Source organism: Ochotona princeps, chromosome 16, assembly GCF_030435755.1.
Source record: "Ochotona princeps isolate mOchPri1 chromosome 16, mOchPri1.hap1, whole genome shotgun sequence".
NCBI classification, from domain to species: Eukaryota; Metazoa; Chordata; class Mammalia; order Lagomorpha; family Ochotonidae; genus Ochotona; species Ochotona princeps.
In genome coordinates this window covers 2,615,464-2,635,186 of record NC_080847.1, presented here as the reverse complement: position 1 = coordinate 2,635,186, position 19,723 = coordinate 2,615,464, and the positions used below count along the sequence as shown (strand labels likewise).

The following is a 19,723-nucleotide window of genomic DNA, read 5'->3' as shown; positions in this document are numbered from 1 at the left end:
CCTTTTTTTTTTTAAAGGTATTTGAAAAGCAGAGTGTCAGAGAGCTACTGTGGCCTCAAATGGCCACAGTAGCTGGCGCTGTAGCCAGAAGCCAGGATACTCCTCCTGGTCTCCCGTAAGGGAGGAAGGAACTCAAGTATTTAAACCACCAACTGCTACTTCCAGGCACGTTTGCAGGGAAATGGATCAGAAGCATCTGAGACTCAAATCAGGGCCCATCCCAAGCAGCAGCTTAACCCACTGTGTCGCGACACCTGCCCCTTACACAGTACTTTCACTCACTTCCAACGACTCGGAGGTTCTCAAACACCTACCTGATTATTAGTAAAGACCCTGAAAATATGAAGTTCTGCATCTGGGGCAAATCCTTGGCACTCCCGCATACTGGCTATCACACCTGCCACGAACGTGCCATGGCCCAACCCTGTTACCACAGAGGGAAAAGTTAAGCAACAACAGCTCATGGGGGACGGCTGAGAGCACACAGAGCAGTACAGCAGCCCAGCCCACCCACCCCGCAGGGGCCGTGTCCCCGGCCCTCTCCTGCGCTCCTCCGGGGCCTGGCCACTCTGTTCTCGTCCAGACCAGGCCCTCCCTCCTCTGACTCCCCATGTCCTCAGAGACATCTCCAGGGCATGTAACAATGGGAGTCTGCCCAAGCACCTGCTGCTGGCAGCCGGCGGGCCCAGGAAGCAGAGGACAGAGTGCTACCCTGCAGCCCCCACTCTCCCCCCACTGTGCTGGGACTCACCATCATCCAGCGTTCGCTCATTGGTCCAGTTGGTTCTCTCCTTCACATTTTTAAAGTGGGGATGCTTCTCGCTTAGCCCAGTGTCAAAAACAGCCACTCTTACATTAGCACCTTATTCCAAAAAAAATCGAGAATAATCAGATTCAGAAAAATCACCTTTTCAATTTTGGTCTACAAAATATATTACCAGGGCAGGCCTTTAGCTCAGTGTTACAAGGCCTGAATCCCACACCAGAATACCAGCTCTGGTTCCTGACTTTGGCCTCCTGCTAACACAGACCCAGGAGGCAGCAGCGGTGACCCAAGTAACTGGAGCCCTATCATCTGTGTGGGAAACCTAAACGGAACTCCCGGCTCCTAGCCACAGCCCAGGTGTGATCTGGCCACTGCAGACATGAGGGGAGTGAACCAGAGAGGAGCTCACTCTGTGCCTCGTTAAAAACATCTCCCCTCATTCCCTAGGATCCAGAGAACATAACAAACCATGGAAGATATCCAAAGGCTCCAGAGGCCCACAAGGCTGAGCCCAGCCAGGGAACAAGAGACCAGACAAAACCGGAAATCGCTCGGACTCTCCTCTCATATGGCAACGCACAGAAAAGGAGCCCCAATGCCCTGCAGGGGCTCCCCGAGGCTGATGGGCAGGTGTTCATGGCCGTCACCTCAGGAGTCTCCCCCACACAGGCTGCAGCAAAAAGAGTGGAGGAAACTTTCCCTGTTCCTGGCAAGGAGGGCAGCTTCCATTACACTCTCAGGATAACACTCGAGGGAAGAGGGACAGAAATGACAGGCAGGGCTCAGCAGCTGAAAGAAAATCACATTTCTAACAGGAGGAGGCATTTTAGATACTGGCCAAAAGCCAGCTGTGACAACGTCACCTACCACCAGCCTCTTGGAACAATTCTGGAGTGGCCGCCGTGTGGCACAGTGACGCCAGCATCCATATGCTCCTCCTCTCATTCAGTCTCCTTACACACCTGGGAACACAGCAGCAGACGGCCTGGGGGGCCAAGAGGCTGCCAGGACCTGGGCCGGAAGGAGCTTCCGGTTCCTGGCTTTGATCTGGACAGACCTGGCTGCTGGCAGCAATTCGGGCAGTGAGCCAGCTGACAGAAGCTTTCTGTCTCTTCCTTTCTCTCTCTGTGCTGCTATGCCTTCCAAATGAATACATAAATCTTTACACTTGCCTTAACAGTTAGCTAACGTAATCAGTGCAACGTCTTATGGCGTCAAAGTAACACATCACCACTGTATTCAGTTATAAACTGCACTGACAGCTACAATACCTGCCACTTTTTTTTTTTTAAGATTTACTTATTTTTTATTGGAAAGGCAGATATACAGAGAGGAAGATCTTCCGTCCGACGGTTCACTCCCCAAGTGGCCACGATGGCTGGAGCTGAGCTGATCTGAAACCAGGAGCCAGGAGTCTCTTCCGGGTCTCCCACGAGGATGCAGGGTCCCAAGGCTTTGGGCCGTCCTCCACTGCTTTCCCAGGCCATAGGAAGGGAGTGAATCACTGGATGGAAGATCTTCCTCTCTGCCTCTCCTCCTCTCTGAATACGTGCCTTTCCAATTAACAACAGCAACAAAAAAAACACTGTACCCATGGAACTGGAAATTCTTTAGTTTCAGGGGAACAGAAATGCTTTTTGGTGATTACGGAATTTGTTTTTGCGAAAGAGTTCTTACTCTAAAAAGATAACTTCAGTAGGGGACAACCTTTTTAGTAAACTATCAATCCAAATCCAACAAGTGTTAAAAGCTTTCAAGCATCTCAGATCTTCTGAAGGGCAGGGTTAAGGGAACCAAAGGAGAGGTGGGAAATCTAGGAGATCTGGCAAAGACCCGTCAACCGGCTGACATCTGAAGGCCAGGACAGATGTTTTATGGGGACACAAACGGGAGTGACCAATCTGTAAGAGGGAACCTCCCTGGCTCTGAATTTTATTTGTGTCCTACCATACGGTCATTACTATTTCCTGTTCCTGAAACAAAACCATCAGCAAGTGCAATAATCAAAGGCTTAGGCATTCTGCATACGGCGAGCCCAACTCCAGTGATGAACCAGTTTCCGCAGAACTGCCCCGAGCCAGGCACCCAGGCCTGATGTGGACCTCCTTCTCCGAAACACCACAGACATTCACAGGCCACAGCGCTTCCTGGGTCAAGTCCACACAGCGCTTCCTGGGTCAAGTCCACACACCTGTGTAGCCCATCTGCCACAGCACGTCCGCCTGCAGCGTCTGCGCCACCTGTCGCGGGATGGCTCTCAGTAGCCGCCTACTTGAATGCCTTCCGGTGGCATGCCAGAACCCAGAACCCAGAGAGAGACTGGCTCTTCGCAGGGGCCGTGAGGACTGCCACTTCTGGCTCCACCGAGTTTCATTGCAGGGCGCTGTGGGGTCAGCTAGAGCCAAGGAGAAAGACGACATCAGCAGAGGACAAACACCACCCCAGAACACAGCAACAACAGGTCTGAGCGGCCTCCTCCTGGCCTGGCAGAACTGGGTCAACTATGGAGTCATCACATTATTCCCCAAACAGTTCTTAAAATTTTCCAACCAGAGTAAGGCAGATAAAACTGACAAAATAGGGCCAGGTGCAGTACCCTAACAGCTAGAGTCCTCGCCTTGCACATGCCAGGATCCCATGAGTGCCGGACCGTGTCCTGGTGCCTCGCTTCCCATCCAGCTCCCTGTTTGTGTCTCTCCTCCTCTCTGTATATCTGACTTTCCAATAAAAATAAATGTTTAAAAAAAAACTGACAAAACAATATCTTTAAAGCAACTGTGATACTGAAACTGAAGAAAATCTTTAGTTGAGGGAGCGTGGAAGAAGCTGACAGCTGTGGGGAAGCACTTGGTCTGCTGGTGCACCTGCCGTCCTGGCAGCTGGCTGGGACCACTCACCTGGGAAGCAGAAGAGGGAAAACTACTGGAGAAAAGGCCACTAGCCGATCCTGGAGGCCGACAGCACCAGCGCTCTGGAGGGCTGGGAGCCAGCACATGTGTGAGGGTGCTGGGGCCACTCTGTGATTCTGACTTTGTGAGTGGATCTCTGTATACTTTTGCCAAAGTTTGTCAAGCTAAACTCTTAAAAGAATGCACTTTACTATCTGTAAATCCATTTTCAAGGGGAAAAGAAAAACCACAAGATTTTTCCTTTTCTCTTTCAAAGTCCATGTTATAATGAGGACAAATCCTATTTCAGACTGGTTTTAAGAGTTCCGAGAACTGCAGCTCTGTTTGTAAAGCCAATCACCATTACTGTTATTGCAGCTTTACTGGGCCCCACCCATGCAAGTATCAGGACTGTCCAGTAACTGTTTGCACAGGCCAACCGAAATTGCTCTGCCCTCAGACCCCCACGCTGGCTCCGGCTTTAAGTCATCAGCAGAGTTACTGATTAAGAGCAACATCAAGACCAAGGACAGGCCTGTCCCATCTGCATTCACTCTGGGCTTCACACCATAAGAACAGCTTAACCATATTTGAGAAAACCATTAAAATCACTACAGGGCTTGAACGCATGTCATACAAGTAACCATGGGAAGCCACGGGGTGCACGCGCTGGGAGAGCAGGAACGCCCCAAAGGGCCAGCGTGGGCTCCTCCAGCACCAGAACAACAGCTCTCTAACCTCTGTCTGGTGGAAACAGCTGAGTTCTGTCTCAGCTGGTGGGACAAGACCAAGTGGATGCGACCTAAAACGAGACAGGTTATTTAGATGACAAGAAAGCAAAGCATTCTACCGATAAAACCTGAGAAGGAATTCCCATTCAGCACTGTGAGCACTTGATTTCCCAGGCGAGTGGTCTCAGGCAGCTGCCAGGACCGAGCGCTTCCTGCAGGTATCGGGTGGGGCTGGTTATGACCCTGTACTACAATCAGCTTCTTCCAGGCTCCCTGAGACAGTCCAAGCTCTCCAAAGCCAGCACACGTATCCATGCAACCACAGCAAGTGTGATTTGCACTCATCCTCCCGGATCATTTCAAGGAGTAAAATGGCCACACATCCTGATGAGCACCCTCAGGCAGAGCTGACTCGGGGACAGGCAGGTGGGCCCCCAGACCATGAGCCTCCCGAGTGTGTGTTCTCGGCAGCCCTCGGACCCAGCACACTGCAAAAAGCAACATTTCCTTTTCCTTCCAATGACAGAAAAGACATTAACATCAGAAACAATCTGTCAGCCTGGCTTACAACAAATGGTTAAAAAAAGAAAAATCTTTCCTTCGGTAACACCAATAGCTTTGGAAAACACCACCACTTGTTATCTGTGAATGAGCACAATCCTAGCAAGTCCATGACGCGGAACAGGAAAGGCCAAGCCCTGAGCCGCGCCACCCTCCCACCTGGCCAGCATGACATCTCACCCTCCGACCGGGCAGAAGGCATTTCTACAAGAGTGCCACGTCAAAGCACGTACTCCGAGAAGCAGAACCCAAGCAAGGACACAAGGGCACGTTCTCCTCGGGGGGAGTGAAGGCTCCCAGCGACGTGCCCTCTGGGAAGCCCCTCCGCCCACCTCACCAGCCACCCTGGGCACCGCCCCCACCCCCGTCCTGCAAGCCCTCAGCATGGAGCTTCTTTCAACAATAAAATAAGAAATTCCCATCAAGAAAATCTCCACAGCGGACCTGGAGGGCGGCCATTCTGAGGGCTCCGAGGCGGGAGTGAGGCCAGCCCGGGCACCACGGTACTCACGCTCTGTATACTTCAGGGAGCGAAAGACTTTGCGCTGGGGGGTCACCCGTTTGATATTGGGGTGGTCTTCAAGTGTCAGCAGCCCCACTTTCTGTTTTTCTTTTATCTGAATCACCTCAAAATCGCTTGGGTAGTCACTGGACGGGTTGTTTCGAGGTATAATTCTCCAGTTGTCTACCTCACTGCTCTTCAGGGCACTTGAAATAAATGAATTTCTAGCTTTGGCTGTAAAGTATCCATTGAAAGCCACAATATATTCTGAAATCAATAATCACAGATAAAAATAAGAAGTTATATACATATAATTTACATTATACATACTCTAAAATGTCACTGGTAAGAGAATATGTATGTATCCGAAGGGACACAGTAGAAAAGAACAGAAAACAAACAGACTAGCTCAAATTTAACTGCAGGGCCTGGTGCTGTAGCTTAGCGGCTAAAGTCCTTGTCTTGAATGCACCAGGGTCCCATATGGACGCCGGTTCTAATCCCAGCAGCTCCACCTTCCCATCCAGCTCCCTGCTCATGGCCTAGGAAAGCAGTGGAGGACGGCCCAAAGCCTTAGGACCCTGCACACGTGTGGGAGACCCGGAAGAGGCTCCTGGCTCCTGGTTGCAGCCACTTGGGGAGTGAATCAGCAGACGAAGGATCTTCCTCTGTCTCTCCTCCTCTCTGTAGATCTCATTTCCAATTAAAAAATCAAATCTTAAAAATTCTAAAAAATAATTTTTTAAGACAACTGCAGAAGTTTGAGTTTACGGCAAAAGCTAAGTTTTTTAAACAAAAAAAAATTCAGAACTGAATGTTCAGCTAGCTTGACCAGAAACATCAAAATTCCAGCGTGGGATTTTAAAAAATATTTATATAATTATTTGCAAGACAACATTACAGAAAGGGAGCAACAGAAAACGAAAGGAAGTTTGCAGCGACTGCTTCACTCCCCAGATGGCGGCAATGGCCGGGCTGGGCCAAGCGGCAGCCAGGAGCTCTGTCCAGCCTCCCGTGCGGTCACAGCAGCCCGGGAACTCGGGCCTACTGCCTTCCCAGGCACGGGACCACGTGCTGCCCTGAGCCCAGCTGTGAGTAACTGAGTACAAAGACCACTGCCCTTAGCTCACACTAGCAACCCACACCGGGAAACAAACGCAGGCGATGCTCACACCCGGCCGGGCGGGCGGCCCTCCCACCTGCAGACCAGGGGACCCTCCCCGGCAGCTCGCTAATTCTCAAACAACAGCGGGCTGGCGGGCCTAGCAGGGACAGTCCTCACCGGACTCCACGACCGCAGAGGAGAACTCCACCTTCAGAGTCAGGTGGGGGCAGTCAGGACACGGCACTCTCTCCGCAGACTTCTTCTCCAGTCGGTCACCCAGATGCTTCTTCCCACAAAGTAAGAACGCCAGCAGAGGCAGCCAGATGCTGACAAGCTTCATGGTCCTAAGTGAATACGGTCCTAAAATCGCATAAATCCACTGTACTGCTCTGCTCCCGGGTCAGGAGCGCAGGGGCGCCTCAGGCGAGCGCTGCAGCATCGGGCCGAGCCGGCTCCCAGTCCTGGCTCCCAGTCCTGCCCGCCCGGGCAGCAGGCACATCCCGGGCCGCTGCGCCACGAGACTGGCTCTCACTTCTTTCTCCGCTTCTTCTCCATGTTGGGCGCAGGGCTGCCCTCACTGGGGCCACGGCCAGCGAGTCCTCCGCCCCATGGGCACCACTGAACCAGGCGACAGAGCTGAGCGCAGTGGGTCTGCAAGGGCACTGTGACGCGCAGGGGAGGACTCACACGCCCGACGAGGGACCACGCGGCCTGACACACACTGCTTGCTGCTAACCTGCGTGGGACAACAGTTGTAAGGTCACATTAAACAGGGAAAAGGGTAAAACAAATGAGAGCAGGGAGCAAACAAAGCACACTGGGCCTACACGTGCGCCCGGCCACTGGGCACCCGGAGCCCGGGGCTGACGGGCCTCAACCAGGTCTGTGTCCCATCCTACCACTAACAACTCACCCACAGGGCACATCCCCAACCATCACCCTAACTCCCCTCCAGTGTCACTGACTTCTGGAAGAGGCCTGGGGCACGCCCTCCACTCCAACAGAAAACAAGCCTCAACAGCGGGTTCATTCCTCCTCCAGTTCTATTCAGCGCCTCCTTTTCTAAGGCACTGTTTTAAAATTACATTCTCAAACTTCCTGTCAATTCTATGAGATCACTGAAGAATTTTCTTAGTGATTAAATTTATCTTACTTGCAGCCTCAAACTTTTTTTGTTTAAGATTTATTCATTTTCACTGGAAAGTCAGATATACAGAGAGGAGAGACAGAGAGGAAGATCTTCTGTCTGAGGATTCACTCCCCAAGTGGCCGTAATGGCCAGAGCTGCGCCGATCTGAAGCCAGGAGCCAGGAGCCTCTTTCAGGTCTCACACACAGGTGCAGGGTCCCAAGGCTTTAGGCCATCCTTGACTGCTTTCCCAGGGCACAAGCAGGGAGCTGGATGGGAAGCGGGGACACTGGGAATTAGAACCAGTGCCCATATGGGACCCTGGTGCATACAAGCAAGGACTTTAGCAGCTAGGCTACCACGCCGGGCCCTCCAGCCTCAAACTTAAAGAAATGTAACTGCTAACGCAGTGAGACACAGACTATCCATCTCATTACTGAAGTAATTCCTGGAATGAGGACACTTCAGGAGGCGGGCTCAGGCTCCAGAACGTCAGTGAGGGCCAGCACGCTGGCAGGTTGATCTTGTCTGCAGCACCAATATCCCATAAGAGCGCCAGTTCATGTCCAAGCTGCTCCACTTCCCAACCAGCTCCCTGCTTGTGGCCTTGGAAAGCAGTCAAGGACGGCCCAAGTCCTTGGGCCCCTGCACCCGCATAAGAGACCTGGATAAAGTTCCTGGCATCAGATCAGCTCAGCTCGTCACTCTAGTCACTGCAGCCACCCGGGGAGTGAACCAGCAGATGGAAGACCTTTCTGTCTCTCCTTCTCTTTGTAAAATATTCCTTTCAAATAAAAATAAATGTTTAAACATTTTTCATTTATTTGAAAGAGTTAAAGAGACAGGGAGAGACTGTCCACTGGCTACCAAGATGGCCACAGGATCAGGGCTGCGCCTGCCCTGAGCCAGGAGCATCATTCAGATTCCACACAGGAGGCCGCGCCGAGACCCTGGGCCAGCTGTGCTGCTTCCCCAGGCTGTGAGCAGCCAGCGGGAGAGCAGGTAGAGCAGACAGGACAGGAACTGGCAAACACTGACTAGAGGGCCAAGTTGCTGTTTCTTAATTCACATGCCGGTCAGGGATTTGGTAAGTCCTTGGTCCATCCTTGGCTCTCGACTCACTTCCTACCAGCATGGAAGCCGAGAGGCAGCAGCTGGTGATGTGGGGAGCTGGGTCCCCTGGCTGAGCCCCCAGCTCCAGCCCTGGCCCTGTCCGAACCCCAAGCCAGTGGGAGCATCTGGGAAGTGGCCAGTGAATGGGAATTTTCTGTCTCCCAAATACAACTGAAATGCTTGCCTTAAGCTGAGGACTCAGTGACACCCGTGAGCTACAGATTTCACAACTGGTGAGCAATCCTGGTGAGAGAATCTCAGAACCAAGCAGACTGCATCAACCTCAACTAAACCCGTCCCACCTAACTCACAATCAAGTTACATTACAACACCTTACAACATAGACAGAGCCTAACTTTGAACAAAAAACACAAAAAGTTTTTTTTTTTGAGGCAGAAAGACTGGGGGAGACTGGCACAGAGACAGAGCCCCCACCTTCCAGTCACTCCTTAACATCTACAATGCTGGCACTGGACCAGGCAGAAGCTGGAAGCCGACCAGGCCTCCCAGGGTGTGCACCAGCAGGAAACTGGAATTGGGCAGGGATCCAGAACCTGAATCCGGACATCGCAACAGGGGACGTAGACATCTTAGCTGCCAGCCACAGTTCCCCAGGTTTGGGAAATCTTAAAGAGAAAATACCCTTCGGTGCCATCAGTATGGAGCTCTTTCACAGAACAAGCGTGTCGGGTATCCGGAGAGCAGGACGGCATCACCAGGCATTCTATGTTCTCCTACTGTGTGCAATGCTTCCTAAGCGTGTCAGGGACACAGCGCTGTGGCTGTGGCGTGAAGTGGCAAAGGCTGGGCACAGCAGAGGAGAATGCCACAGGATGGCGGCCACACAGCAGCAGGGAGCCGTCAGTGAGCTCCCTGTGGATGGCGAGTCCCTGGGCCGGGTGGGCCAGCAGAGCAGCAGTGGGATCCCAGGCACACAGGTACTTCAAGCACAACGGCAGACCTGTGCAGACAGGCTGAGTGCCAAGGGATGGGCCAAGCCCTCAAGCAGCTACTACAAGGAACAAAGAGAAAACCGACATCTCCACACAGAGCTCTGGATGACACTGCAGAGCAGTGACCACAAGCCAGGCAGCGTCTCAAGCAGCACACAGTGCTGAAGAAAACACGATGGAAAACTCCGACCTGTGCAGTGGGCCTTCCCGTGTGGGAGACAGGTGCCAACCAGGTCAGTGCAAAGTTCAGAACTGAGCTGGTGAGGGGCACCGACCCAGAGGAACAGGAGCATTCAGTTCAGGAAGGGCCTTTGGACTAAGACCTGCAGGAAGCAGGAAGTGGGCCTCACCATCTAGGGACAGGTATGCAGAAGCCCTGGGGCAAGGAAGGTGCCAGGGTGTGGCTGGAGCACAGTGCAGAGAGCCAGACCAGGCACTGCCCTGGAAGAAAGGACTGCAACTTTCACCCACACAGCCAGGAGACACGGGCACGCCGGACAAGAGGCTCCTGTGCAGAAATGCCCAGGGCAGAGGAGGCGGGAGAGTGCAGAACACCGGCCACGCTTCCAACATGAAGCTGGAGCTGGCAGAGTGCCAGGAATGGCCGGGGTCAAGGACAACAGCAAGGCCTCTTGCCCACCTAGCCCAAAGGAGCCTGCCCCTGGCTGCCCGAGGAGACAGCAGGGAGGCTCGCCGGGCTGGGGAAGGCTGGCAGAGCTCTGTCACTTTTGTTTTTTCAGATCTCTCTATTTTCATTAGGAAGGCAGATCTACACAGAGCAGAGACAAAGATGGTTCCTCCGCAAGTTCACTCCCCAAATGGCCACAACGGCCAGAGCTCAGCGATGCAGAAGCCAGGAGCCTCCTCCGGGTTGCCCACACAGGTGCAGGGTTCCATGGCATGGAGCTGGATGGGAAATGGAGCAGCTGAAACATTCTGGTGCCCTCACAGAATCCTAGCACTTATAAGGGGAGGATTCTCCACTGAGCCCTTGTGCAGGGCCCAGAGTGAACAGGGGGGCTGAGAGCAGGGTTCAGGGTACGATGCCAGGCATTCCAAGACCTTTTCTTTCAGAGGAGACAATTGGCAGAGGTGACAGGAAGGTCAAAAGAAAATCAAAATAAGCAGGAAAGATTTTTTTTAATTGTAAAGTCAGATATACAGAGAGGAAGATCTTTGTCTGCTGATTCACTCCCCAAGTGACCACAACAGCCGGTGCTGCGCCGATCCAAAGCCGGGAACCAGGAACTTCTTCCAGGTCTCCCACACAGGTGCAGGGTCCCAAAGCTTTGGGCCGTCCTCAACTGCCTTCCCAGGCCACAAGCAGGGAGCTGGATGGGAAGTGGAGCTGCTGGGATTAGAACCGGCACCCACTTGGGATCCTGGCATGTTCAAGGTGAGAACTTTAGCCACTAGGCCACCGCACTGGGCCCAGAAGGAAAGATTTAGCAGGAGGAAGTGTGTATGGGTAAGAGACCACTGGTTTAGAAATTCCAAGGTAACTGACTTCTTCCAGAAAAAAAAGGTGCACTCATCAACAAGCGAGCCTTGCCACCTGACTGTACTTTACCGACCTACCATCTGGCACATGCCTTGTCGTGTAGAATGCATCACCTTGTGGTGCAGTGACTGACTCCCCTTGCAGTGTCACACAGCGTCCCCCCAGGCAGTGACTGATCTTTCCTGGTTCTCAGGGGATAATGCAATCCCAGAAAGACACCCCAAGACAGGTTCAGCAACTGATGGAAGCAGGAAGAATGGCCGAGGTTAAACAGACGGCACCTGCACAGAAGGGCACACAACCAGAAAACAGCTTGGAAGAGGCTTTTTCTCTCCTCCTCTTTCTTATTAATTCTGCCGAGCACAAGAGGGAACCACGGTGGCCTTCTAGGAAATTCTGGGTCTGAGCACCGTGAGGCAGGTGGAGTGAACTCAGAGCCTGAGTGCGTGAGGACAGGACAGTGGAGTAAAAACCTTGAAGGCAAAATTGAGAGTCCAGGGTGATGGCTCAGTGGCTAAATCCTCACCTTGTAGGCGCCGGGATCATACGGGCACCGGTTCATGTCCCAGATGCTCCCCTTCCCATCCAGCTCCCTGCTTGTGACCTGGAAAGCAGTAGAGGATGGCCCAAAGCCCTGGGACCCTGCACCCACATAGGAGACCCACAAGAAGCTCCTGGCTCCTGGCTTCAGACTGGCTCAGCTCCAGCCGTTTTTGTTACTTGGGGAGTGAACCAATGGATGGAAAAGCTTTCTGTCTCTCCTTCTCTCCGTAAATCTGATCTGACTTTCCAATAAAAATATGTTTTTTTAAAAAAAAGACAAAATTGATTTGATCCAATAATAAGTACTTTTCAGATACCAGGAGGCAGCTTCCTCTTAAGGAATGTGTGTGAGAAGGGAAAAGCTGACTGTCTAGCATCAGCGTAAGTGTGAAGCGCAGGAATGGACTCCAGACTGTCAACAGACAGAGATAAATCCAAGTCGGTGTATAAACACTCGTCCACACATACGCACACTCTGCCTAACCACCCAAAGGACACGGCCACAGTGACACCCCAACAGCAAGGGGTCTGCTGAGGGGCCCTTCCTCGTGAGACAGGCTCCCTGGACAAAGAGCTGACTCCATACTTGGCAGGGCATGGACAAGATGGGTAGGGAACATCTGCCCGTGCCCTGTGGTGACGAAGTGGCACACGACAGGAACACGTCACGGCAGCACAGCAGGTGGAGAAGCCCTCACTGGCAAGCCAGGGCAATCAAGGTTGTGCCAGCAAAGGAAGCGCGCCTAACCCACTCAGTCAGAGGAAACAGGAGCCCCAACGACACTTCTAAGCAAGCATCAAAGAAAGGAGTGGGTATCCTGGTATCACAGGCTAAGCCACTGCTTGGGATGCCAGCACCTCGCAGTGAGGGCCAGGGACTGGGATGCCAGCACCCCGCAGTGAGGGCCAGGGACTGGGATGCCAGCACCACGCAGTGAGGGCCAGGGACTGGGGTGCCAGCACCCCACAGTGAGGGCCAGGGACTGGGGTGCCAGCACCCCGCAGTGAGGGCCAGGGACTGGGGTGCCAGCACCCCGCAGTGAGGGCCAGGGACTGGGATGCCAGCACCCCGCAGTGAGGGCCAGGGACTGGGGCCACCTCTGCTCAACCCAACCCCGTGCTGAGGCACCCCTGGGACACAGCAGCCGGCAGCCCGGGGGCTTGCGTTCCTCACACCTACAAGAGATGGAGGCGGAGTGCCCAGCTCCAGCCTGCCCAGCCTCAACTGTCGTGCCACTTGGGGTGTGAACCAGTGGACAGAAGATCTCTCTCTCTGCCTTTCCTCTGCCATTCTACTTTTCAGATAGAGTTTTGTAAAAAAGAAAACAACTGCCAAAGAAGAATGAGATATTTACATAGCCTCAAAATGCCTCTAGATAAAATTTGCATTTAGAGGAGAAAACAGCAACTTGACAGGGATCACCAAGCTGGCAGCTGCAGGACCGGAGCGGGCCCAGCTGGGGACAGGAGCGGGCCCAGCTGGCAGAGCAGACGCCCTACCAAATGTGAACAGCTTGAATCAAGTCCTAAGGTGGTCTAAATCAAGGTGGGGCCAGCCTACACAGTAACTTCACACTCAGCAGCTGTTACAAGTACCAAAGAGGTGGGCAAGCTCCTGGTGAGTGGAGAGGCACCCCTCAGGGGACCCCTTCCAAGCCTCATCACCCCCCCAAAGCTCAAGTCCATTGTACCTGGTGCGGTATCTGCACATGACCTAGGCACACCCTCCTGCATGCCGCACATCAGGCATGGGGAAGCTTTTTCCTGGATATGCATAACATCACTGGCGGACCATACAAAGTTATCAACTTAAAACTAGCTTGCTATGGGGGACTGGATTTCATCCGTCTGTGGCTGCCTTGGCCGACCAGACCAAATGACTGCAGGTTTCCTATGCCACCCCGGCCGTCAATCATGGCCACCTTATAATATCAAACATAATCAAAATGTTATGTAAATACTTACCATGCTATACTGCTTGGGGAATATTGGCAAGACAAGAAAGTCCGCACACGTCTTTCAAAATGTTGGATCTCCAAGGGGACAAAACACAGATCCAGAGGCTCACCAACATCTCACAGAATTTTTTTTTTTTAACTTTGAAAAGCAGATTTGAGGGAGGGAAAGCGGAAGAAAAAAATCTTCCATTTCCTAGTTCACTTCCCAATGGCTGCCTGCACCAGGTCAAAGTCAAGAGCCTGGAGCTCAACTCCAGTGCCCAACCTGGGTACCAGGGAACCGCCTACAGGTGTGTCAGCGGAAAGCTGGATGGAAAGCGGACCAGCCAGGACTAGAACCAGCGCCCACGTGGGTCCCCGGTGGCAGAGGTGGCAGCTTAACCCACCCAGTCACCGTATCGGCCCCTGAAACATTTCTTGAAAAGATTCACTGTAAATTTCTGCTAGACATTACCTGTTTTCTATCATTTATATCATAAAAACTACCAACATTTTGACAGAAAAAAAAAAATTGAAAACCTAATATAGAATGCAAATCATGTTTAAGAATTCAACAAATCGGGCCCAGTAGCATGGCCTAGCGGCTGAAGTCCTCGCCTTGAACGCCCCGGGATCCCATATGGGCGCCAGTTCTAATCCCAGCAGCTCCACTTCCCATCCAGCTCCCTGCTTGTGGCCTGGGAAAGCAGTCAAGGACGGCCCAAAGCTTTGGGATCCTGCACCCGTGTGGGAGACCTGGAGGAAGTTCCTGGCTCCTGGCTTTGGATCAGATCACTGCAGTGCCGGCTGTTGCGCTCACTTGGGGAGTGAATCATCGGATGGAAGATCTTCCTCTCTGTCTCTCCTCCTCTCTGTATATCTGACTTTGTAAAAAAAAAAAAAAAAAAAAAATTCAACAAATCTAGTAAACTAAGTATTCCCACAAGTCACAGGTCAGTACTTTTTAAAGCTCCTACAATCGTGTAAACTGGCAATCTGCCGATCTGTACCAGAACTGCTGAAAATGGACGCGGGAGCTGTCGTGCTACAGGTAGTTAAGCTGCCCCACTTCCCACCCAGCTGCCTAACACGCCTGGGAAAGTGGTGGAGGATGGCCACGTCCTCAGGCCCCTGCGCCACGTGGGAGACCACCACTGGCCAGGACAACCATTTGGGGAATGAGCTAGCAGACAGAAGATCTCTTACTCCTGTCACGCCACCCTTCAAAAGAATTAATCATTTTCAGATGGAGACTCTAAAGTGAACCATAGCAGCCAGTGGACTCTGGAGAGATCTCTGCGATTGGAGTGGTGGGACTGACAGCAATTCAGGACTGCTGAGCTATCAAAACCTCTTGAGAACTTCATGGCATTACAAATTTCTATTTTTCTTCCTGTTGTTGATTTTGTATTGTGGCTTTTGATTTAAGGGATGTGCAGTAACTGTGTAATAGGGACTATCATATCCAGATGTGAGGATACAATGCAGTATGCATCTCTAGTTCCAGACCAAAGATGGACTCCCAATGAAACTACTATATCTTTTTCTTAATTAATTATTTTGCATTATATGACAGTTTCATAGACTCTGGGAATCCCCCCACCCCTCCCCCCTGGTGGATTCCTCCACCTTGATGCAGTATTACAGTTCAAATTCAATCAAGATTCTTTCCTTACAAACGTATACCAAGCATAGAGTCCAGCTACTTATTGTCCAGATGGGTTGAACAGTTTCTTGGGGAGACCATTTCTGGTCCGAAGTTAGAGCTGGTAGAATATCATCTCAGTCAATTAAGAGTCCCAATATAACATCAACAGCAATTTGCAACATCATGGAAATTGACATGGTTTTGAGAAACCAGTATGTTAAAAAAAAAAAAAGTCTACTATATCTTGACAATAGGATGCTGGACTCTCTGCCATTGTCCATGCCTGCAATGATGGACATATGACTGTGTATGAACTATACTACAGTAATGATAGAGGGGAACTCAGTGGTGGGGGGGACTAGGAGCGGGGCCAAGGGAAATCCCAAGGCTTATGGAACTGTATCATAAAATAATTTAAGAAATCATAAACAAAAAAATTAATCCTTTTTCAAAAGGTTGAACTCTTTAAAATGAACATTTTAAAAAATGGGCCTAATAAATTCAGGAACTCCTTCGGTGTTAGTTTTGGGCAGACATGCTTCTAAAGTCATTTGCAAGTATCAACTCATTGAATCCTCATAATAATCTGCTCTCATCTTCAGAGGAGAAAATGCAGCCTAGGAGCTAAGCCCACACATTCGGAGGACGGTCAGCCAGAGGCAGCTGCCTGGCCCGGGGGCCATGTGCCTCAGGCCGTAGGATCCTGCCCTCTGAAGCCTCCCTCGGAACCTCAGGGTGATGGACACCCCAGGAGTGTCCTGCAGGCGCATAACAGAGAAACTGGACAACTAAGGTGCAGAACAGCAGACCGACCAGGAACCATAACACATCCCACAAGAGAATGCCACGGGGCCAAGGCAAAGGAGGCTCCTCCAGAGGCCAGAGACGTCCCGGTCCTCACGTCCAGAACCGAGGCTCCTCCAGAGGCCAGAGACGTCCCGGTCATCACGCCCAGAACCAACACAGGGCGCCTGACAAGGTCCCAGGCGTTCTGGGCTGTGGCTAACTGCGGATCTGAGCCTAGGGGAGCCTCCATTGCCATCCAGAGGGTCAGGGCCACAGGGTGGCCAGACGTGAGCAGGAAAGCAGGAGGCCGAGTCTGGCCATGCAGGTGGCCTCCGGCAGCTGAGAACGGACGGAAGCAGGTCTCCCAGGAGCCAGCCCTGCCAGCACTGCCACGGGGCCCAGCAGAACCCAGCTTGGACCTCTGACCTCTGACCCCAGAACGGTAAAGCAAGAACTACATGTTGTCTTCTGCCTCTCTCTGTGGCGACCTCTTACAGCAACAACCCAAATGTGGGAAAATAATGATGAGAAGCTGAGTGGAACAGTTTACACACAGGACTCAGGTCCGGATTTTTAAAAATATATACAGGAAAAAGTCACACTGAAAGACATCAAATAGTACTGAACAGTGGCTCCACCCTTCACTGGTGTGCTTACAGAACATTATTTTCTGCTTCAGCCTAATTTGTTTATATTTTTACAAACAGAAATGTTATTTTATAGTTGGACAAAACGTATACAAGCATTTTAATAAATCTTCTAAAAAGACACTGAAAGATTAAAAAGTCACTTTTCCGACATGTTGGCCTTAATTTTATTCCGACACGTGATGGAGTCTGAAGGGCCCGGCCTCTGCAGGGCAGTCCAGAGGCCCGGCTGTGCACTCTGAGGGGCATACTGTGTGCTCTGGGGCACCCAGAGCCCTGCTGATCTTCTCATACAAAGGCACGCCCTGAAAGACAGACGGATTCTCTGCAAACACGGTTACAGCCTGAACACACGTGCGATCAGTTCCGATGACACGCGGTGACCGGCGTGGATAAGAGGGAGACGAGCAGAGGAAGGCTCTCCTGGGGCAGCCGGAAGCGGGTCCGCCGACAGCCCCACACTGCCTGCACCCCTGATGGACCATGGAGATTATACTTAAGGGTATACAACATATTTGAAATAATTTTTCAAAAGTAATTAAAGAACCTAAGATGAAAGGAAATGACTTGTATCACCCAATAATCATCTAATTATGTAGTTCTGCCTTGCTTTTTAATAAACCAAGTTCCCAAAATAACTCCAAACACTGAATTGCGTTTAGAGCTCGATTCAAAGCCGGCTGGAAACTACCACCCCCAAACTAACTGCAGACTTGGCTGGGTCACCACTGCTTAATAGGCTAACAATTAAGCAATGCCAGGACACATCATCTTAAAATAAAGGTGTATTCTTAAACCTAACCGAACCGTTTCTTCTGGCACATTCTGCCTGCCCATCAGGCATCCAGCCCAATGTGTCAACAGTGAGAACCTTCACCTACGCGTCTGTCACCGCCTGCGGCTTCACCTTTTGTTCTCGGCCATTTTGGGCTTCTCACTGTGGCGCTGGCGGGCCGGGCGTGGGGCCCTTACAACTTCCCACTGTCGTCATTCACTGAAGTCCATCTCCTTCAGCAGAAGGACACGGTCTAGGTGAAGAACGAGTCAGCTGCTGGTTCTCCACAGCACCTGAAAACCTCGCGGGCAGGGAGGCGCCGCAGCCCATCTCCAGGACCACCTTACTCAGCCACAGGCCAAACACTACAAGCAGCCGCGGGGTCTTCAGTCCTCGCCCACATACCAGATACCACATCAGGCCGCCTCTTCTCCGCAGTCACGTCAGCAGAGGCTGAAGCTGTCCGGTCTTCCAATGAACACAATCAGCATCTCGCCAATATGCTAAACACACCAACCGGAGCGCGCCACTTCAAGTCCTGGCTGCTCGGTCCCATCCAGCCCCCCATCCAGCCCCCTGCTGACACACCTGGGAGAGCAGCAGGCGATGGCCCAAGGCTCGGGCCCTTGCACCCACACGGGAGACTCAGATGAAGTTTCTGGCTTCCACCTGGCCCGGTCTTGGCTACTGCAGCCATTTGGGGAAGGAACCAGTGGCTGCACGCTCTGGCGCCCTCTCTCTCTGCCTTTCCCTCTCCAACATTACTTGCAAATACAAATTTAAAAATTGCTTTTAAATAAAAACGCAGCAAGGAAAGCACCACCTGGCTCACAGCACGGGCAGGACCCCTGCTTCCTCCTGAGTGCACACCAGGACCTCACTCAGATGGGGAGGGGCGCCTGGGGACAACAGAGGCCCGGCGGGCAGGGGCCAGCGCCCACTCCCAACAAACAGCCCTTCTTGCGCCAATCTCACACCGCACAGCACCAGACGCTCTCTGCAAAGCGTCCTAAAGCATGGTATATCCAGAGCACGCACACTGCCTACAGGAGGAGACTCACGCCACGATGTGGGTGAGCGTTGGAAAAACAGAGCCTGCAGGGCCACTTCGGGAAAGACAACCCGCACACCAGTCTGTACGTGCCTGCAACCGGGGTTGCAGACCCCACTGGGGCCTTCCCGGGGCCACAAACGTTCAGGGACTTGGTGGTCATGACTGCCCAACACGTGAGAAACTGGTAGACACTTCACTTAAAACACGCACACCATGCGAGTGTGTAAATTCACCTTCACCAATTATGTATTTTTAAAAACCGGGAAAAGTGTGGGAGTCTGCAAATAAAGAAAAAAAACTGGGGGTGGGGGAGATGCTGCTCCTGTTTAAGCCCCTGCTTTGGCTGCACACTTCAAGCAAGACCCAGCCCCACGCCCCTCGGCGTCCCTTAACTGGGGTTCTTAGGGGTCTCCCCGAAATAAAGCGAAGCGCCACGTTCTCCCAGATTCCAGCCCTGGGCTCCCGCCTTGCACACCCCACCGAGCACCCACGGACGACAGCTGCACTGCTGGCCTGGTGGCGGTGGCAGCGGGCATCTGGGGGAGGCACGCGGCGGCTGGGACCGCCCTGTCACTCTCTCAAATAATTTAATAATAATAATAATAATAATAACAATAATAATAGGGATGGGACTCGGCACTGCGGGCGAGCTCCCTCGGGTCGACAGCGCTCTGGTTCGGACAGCCACCCCGAGGGGTCCCACCTGCGCGGCCTGCCACAGGCCCCATTATGGTTATCATTATTATTTTAAGCAGACCAGCTGCGCGGGCAGCTCAGGCTGCGGTCCGCCCCAGGCTGACGCAGACCCGTGCGGGAGGCCCAGGCCCGCGCGGCTCCCCACCCTGCACGGCGACCCGAAGGGGCCGCGGGGCGCCGGCCTCGTCCGCCGCCGGCCCCGGTCGGAGGGGCCTGGGGCGCGACCCGGCCGAGCGCGCGGACCCCAACGTACCTGCGGCCGCCTCAAGCGCGGGGACACGGCGCTGCCGCGGCCAACACGCCTCGGCGCTCCATCAGGGGCTGTTTACCTCCAACTCTCGCGACACCGCGCGCCCGAGCCCCGCCGGCCCGGCGTGCCCTGCGCGCCC

General features: G+C 52.7%; 1 protein-coding gene across 1 annotated transcript in view; it reads right to left on the bottom strand.

Moving 5' to 3' along the window:
* The window catches only part of MBTPS1 (membrane bound transcription factor peptidase, site 1), a 50,900-nt gene extending 31,177 nt beyond the window's left edge, over window positions 1-19,723 (bottom strand). Inside the window, exons 1-6 of the mRNA XM_058674075.1 lie at window positions 19,584-19,723; window positions 6,731-7,284; window positions 5,458-5,715; window positions 2,958-3,161; window positions 752-862; window positions 315-424 (exon numbers count right to left, since the gene is read on the bottom strand). Coding sequence (XP_058530058.1) covers window positions 315-424; window positions 752-862; window positions 2,958-3,161; window positions 5,458-5,715; window positions 6,731-6,893 — 846 coding nt within the window. The 5' untranslated portion in view covers window positions 6,894-7,284; window positions 19,584-19,723. The remainder of the gene's footprint in view (window positions 1-314; window positions 425-751; window positions 863-2,957; window positions 3,162-5,457; window positions 5,716-6,730; window positions 7,285-19,583) is intronic.